The following is a 5,490-nucleotide window of genomic DNA, read 5'->3' as shown; positions in this document are numbered from 1 at the left end:
GCTAATAGAAGAACATCTGTAACTGGACGCATTGTTTCAAGTTGCACTTTTTTAGGATTCTATCCTCTGTGAGAGTTTGTTGTAATAAATAAATGCGTATACTGTAACTTAATAAATGCGATTAATTTGGAAAATGAAAAAAAAGGAATAGATTCTGGGACCTTTCCACCTCTATAACTACAGGTATAAAGGAAATTTTTAAAAAGTGAAGCCCTGAGGCTATTCAATTCACATCTGAAGGTTTGAAAGAGACATGAAGCACTATAGTCACAGCTCTCTGAGGTTCTGGGATACTACCTGGACAAACCCTGTTCTCATAGAAGAGATGCACTTGGCTTCTGAGTGAATAGTTTAGTAATTAACTTTTCATTCTTTTATCAGAATGAGCCAAAGTTCATTTTGGAAAATCAGAGGGATTCTGTTTTATGTTGTTGTAAGTTGTAAGTTGGTTCATCCGATATTACTAGGCTATATGTTTGGGGGTTTCTAGATTCCAGGTCAACCTAGGGAACACTTCATAGTCCTCTTTTTAAATTAAAAAAAATCAATGAACAAAATGTCCCCCCATCTCTTCTATGTCCCCACTGTATACCACTGTGAATGAAACAAAGCATAGAAACAAAATATTCTAACAGATTTACTCAAGCAAAAAAAAAATCCTTTTTCAGTTCATTAACTGCCTATCAGGATGTAGACAATCCATGTCACCAATAATCCTCCAAAGTTTGATTCTTTGATTTTGGTTGTTTCCATTTAGTTCCCTTTTAAAATTTTCTTTGGATGCTTTTGGTAGATCTGTGCTCTTCTAGGACCTTCCTTGTTTTTGCATTATCTGAGAATTAGATTTTTTCTTTCTTTCTTTCTTTCTTATTTAATTGTATTTTGGTCCAAATGACAAACATTTAATTTTTCCTCACCCACCATGGTCTTTTCTGACAAAAGGAAGAAGAAATAAAAGATAAGAGGGAAGAAGGGAGGAAAGAAAGGAAAAAGGAAAGAAAGAAAGAGGGAAAGAATGAGGGAGTAAAGGAGTAGAGAAGGGAGGAAAGCAGATCTTGCTGAGGTCTTCCCTTGGCATTATTTCTTTGAAATTCTTGACTTTTTAATATTCCATATAAATGGATTAGATTTTATACTTCTATAATATACTTTAGAAGTTTAGTTACACTTCTGAATAAATGATTTTAGACAGTATTATTCCTTTTGTATTGGTAAAGCCTTCCTGTAGGAGAAGTTACTTGAGTCAAGAAGCTCAGAGTTTTCAGAAGTGGAATGGAAGGTAGAGTATATTAAGGTTGGCCTGGACAAAGGTGTTGAGATGAGAGATGACAACTTCTGGATGGGGAGAGGGATTAGGCTAGTTGACTGGAACATAATGTGTGGAAGAATAAAAACATTCAATAAGACTATGAAATATAATCTGGATTCTTAATCATTTAAAAGCAAACAGGAAGAAACACCAGCAAGGAGGCAGAGATGAGATGGTAAAGGAAAGGCAAGGACTAACCCAACCTCTCTTGAATTTCGCTCCCAATGACTTTTAAATAACACATTAATTATAAGGAAAGACTCTAAAACTGTGCATGCCCTTTGATCCAATAATACCACTGCTAGATCTGTATCCTGAAGAGCTAAAAAGGTAAGAAGGACCTACTTCTACAAAAATATTTATTCCAGCTCTGCTTGTGTTAGTAAAGAATAGTATATTGAGGTAATGTCAGTCTATTGGAGAATGTCTGATCAAGTATATGATTGTGATGGAATACTTTTGTGTTCTAAGAAATGGTGAGCAGGATGATTTCAGAAAAACCTGGAACAGATCTACAGAGACTGATACAAAGTGATGTGAGCAGAAACAAGAGAATGTTATACACAATAACTACTATATCTTATGATGAACAACTGTGATAATTACTGTAAGAGCTATTCTTGCTAATACATTGATCTAAGGGAGTCCCAAGGACTTATGATGAAAAATACCATCAGCCTCCAGAAAAAGATCTGAAGGCATCTCAATGCAGACAGAATAGTTGAAATTACATAAATGTCTTGCCTCCTAAATTTGGGGAAACATCTCATATCCAGTAGCTTTCCCTTGTTGAGGGCTTGCTTTTTATCTATCAAAGTGTTGATCACATCACCTACTCTGGGAGGAGTGAAGGAAACAGAAAATTTATAGTAGAGCTTTACAGTGTCATGACTGAGGAAATTTGGGTGCCAGGATTAATCTCCATCCCACTCCCTGCCTCAATGACTCCTGATACTGAAAGAGAAAGGTGGAGAAAAGCACTCATTGAGCTAAGTCTGACTTCATTTGGTGGGCAAGGCAAACAAGTCAGAGGTCTAGAGAGCCCATTTTTAAAATACACATTCTGTTATAGTTTCAAATCTGTTCTTTTTAAATTTTTATTTAATTAATTTAGAATACTTTCCCATGGTGACATGATTCATGTTCTTTCCCTCCCCTCCTTGTGAAGCCCATGAACAATTCCACAGGGTTTTACATGTATCATTGATCAAAACCTGTTTCCATAGTACTAATATATGCCATAGACATCTATGTTGTAATAGGACAGCCCCAAACCTCATTTCTGAGACATTCTCGATGTCCTCAATACCTTTCTAGACCTTTCTGGGCTCTGAGACATTTTCAGAACTTCTTGGTCTCTGAGACCTTCTTCTATGAATCAATTTAACATAAAGAATATTAAAATGCACAATCACACATTTTGGAATAATATAGTCACACACATGATTGTTAATCGGCTCCTAGTCTGGTTCTACACTCTTAATCTCACTGCATGCACAGACTTCTTCCTGGGTCCATGTTCTTACTATAATTCACACAGTTGAAGGTATCAAATGAAGGGGATTCTTAAGGTAATAGAAATGAGGAGCTGCTTACTTAGATTTCCTTTTATATAATGCTCATGATGTGCCAGGACATAAGTAATAATGAGAGAAGCTGAAGCTGCCCTGCCTCTATGAGGTGAATATTGGCCTGAAACCCTGAGAAGACAGTGAGGTCATTGTCACAGGATGATTCCAGTGTGATTGGATGGTACACTCTGGGTGTCCAGCAGAGATTATGATTCGGTGCACATGTGTGTGTGTGCGCGCTCCTACATATTATCTTGTATGATATGTTTATGTGTATTTTTCTGTGCTGTGTTCATATATGTGTGTGAGATGGGTCACCCTTTCCCTTGTTTTGGCCTCAATAAGTCATATAATTCAATCTGTCATGTGGCACCCCTAAAATTCCCCCCCATATCTGGACCTCATCAGGAACTGAGTCATGAAGAGTGAAAGACTGGAATAGAGGCAGTCAGAGACAAAGAAACACAGAAACGTGGAGAGAAACTGAGACCCAGAGAAACAGACAGAACCAGAGAGAGACCTTAATTGACCTGGAGAGGCAGGGAACTACTGAGCTCAGCTTCTGTGATGGGAGTGAGAAGGGAGCAAGAGTAGGGGAAAGAGAGGAGACAGAACTGAGGCAGAGTCCCTTCTTTTTATGGCAGGAGGAGAGGAGGCCTCCCAGGCAATGTTGTGGATCAAGCCAGAGGGAAGACAAAGTGGGGGAGCAGGACCCATGGAACCTGGAGGAGTCTGATCCCCAACTGCATCCCCTCTTTCACAATGATTAACAAAGGCAGGGCAGGGAGTCATGGGGCCTTAGAGGATGATTTTTCCTCTACTTTTCCAGACAGAGTGAGTGGCATTTGTTGGAATGACTCTCCTGTAGATTTGTGACACCAGATTCCTGGATCTCCTCCCAGTAAATTCTGCAGCCTCCAGCCAGTAGGGGTTCCTGAATGCAGGTGGCATTGGTCCTGGAGTCAAGAAGACCTGAGTTCAAATCCAGTTTCAGACATCACCTTTGGGACCATGAGCACATCCCTGGAACCCCCAGTCTGTCTCAGTTTCCTAAACCATAAAGTGGGGATCATGAGAGTACCTGCCTCTCAGGAATATGGTGAGGATTCAATGAGATATTTGTGAAGCCCTTAGCAAAGGGCCTGGCATGTAGTAGGCAGTTAATAAATGCTTGTTCATTACAGTTCAAACCACGAAGACCACCATATGGGAGGGTAGGGATCTTGTCTCCTCTCCTAGAAAGGTGAGCTGGCTGTTTCTGCCCTCTGCAGGGGTGGGGGAAGGGGGGGTCACTTCATGGGCTCCCTTGTCTGAGCATCTTGTTCTTATCCTCAGGATAATTCATCCAGAGTGTTGGAGTGAGATGTGTCCCTCCCCCCATTCCCTCCCACCGGCTCCTCCCCCAGGGCCCTCTGCAGGACCACCCTGAGCGGCTCCCTCCCTCTTCTACACCATTGGCTGCCCAGGAAGAAGTAAATGAAAGGGTTTGCACTGCAATTCACACAGGCCAGGAGCCTGCAGAGCTTGTAAGGTATTAAACGGGAGCCGCTAAAAAACCAAATTGCATCAAGAACCCCCCAGGGCAGGCCGCAGAGCAGGAACACAAGGACTGTGAGCAGCACCAGGAGGTAGAGCCTGGGTGGCCGCCTGCGCTGGGAGCTGCACTGGACCCTCAGCACCAGCGTCAGGCTGGACACGCCCAGCACACAGGTGAGGAGGACGAACCACCCTAACTGGACAAAACGTAGAACGAAGTTGAAATCAGAGATGTGGACCTTGATAAGGAAAGGAAGAACCCCCAATACTCCCCAAAACAGGCCCAGCAGAGCCCATAGGAAGGCGCACACAGCTGCAGACATGTGCTTGGGGCGGTGACATCTGTACCAGAGGGGGAAGAGCACAGAGAGGCAGCGCTCAGTGCTGATCGCCGCCAGCAGGCTCAGACCCACACAGTAGGGAAGGTTTAGGATGCTGCGCCACAGCAGCTTCATGACGCGACGTTTTGAATTTCCAAAAATTCTCCACATGAAATACCCAAAGCAGCTACCAAGCAAGAGGGCGTCGGCTGCGGCCAGGTTGAGGATGTAGACCGAGAAGGGGCTCCTCCGGGTGCGGAAGCCCAGCAGCCACAGGACGATGCTGTTCCCCACCATACCGACCAGGGCAATGACCAGAGAGAGCATATCCATCCAGTTGACTAAGACAAATTCTTCAGGTGCCTTAGTCGGAGCATCTAAACTCGAATTTGTACTCATCTGCACTGTCATGTTAACCAAAGATTCCAGCTGCTCAGGTGAGGGAGACTCAGCCATGGTAGGTGGTTCCAGCCTCAGAAAGCTCTGCTCCTCTCAGTTGCCCTGGAGACACCAAGACAGGGAAGTGGGTGAGAGACTGTTCCAGAGTTAATTATTCCAAGATGAAAGGTAGAGTTTTCTATTTTTAAAAAGGAAGGGAGGGAGGAGGATGGGTTGCTCAGTGGATGGAGAGCCAAGCCTAGAGATTGGAAGTCCTGAGTTCAAATTTGGTCCTAGACACTTCCTACCTGGGTGATCCTAGGCAAGTCACTTAACCCCTATGGCCTAGCCCTCATCCCTATTCTGCGTTGGAATT

General features: G+C 43.0%; 1 protein-coding gene across 1 annotated transcript; it reads right to left on the bottom strand.

The window, feature by feature from the left end:
• Positions 1–4,211: 4,211 nt before the first annotated feature.
• LOC100618822 (mas-related G-protein coupled receptor member X4-like) lies at positions 4,212–5,192 on the bottom strand. Its single transcript, XM_007490044.1, has one exon. The coding sequence runs from the start codon at positions 5,190–5,192 to the stop codon at positions 4,212–4,214; it is 981 nt and encodes a 326-aa protein (XP_007490106.1).
• Positions 5,193–5,490: the final 298 nt, after the last annotated feature.

This window comes from Monodelphis domestica, chromosome 3 (assembly GCF_027887165.1).
Source record: "Monodelphis domestica isolate mMonDom1 chromosome 3, mMonDom1.pri, whole genome shotgun sequence".
Lineage (NCBI taxonomy): Eukaryota > Metazoa > Chordata > Mammalia > Didelphimorphia > Didelphidae > Monodelphis > Monodelphis domestica.
Note: the sequence above shows the minus strand (reverse complement) of the source record. Positions and strands in the feature narration are given on the sequence as shown.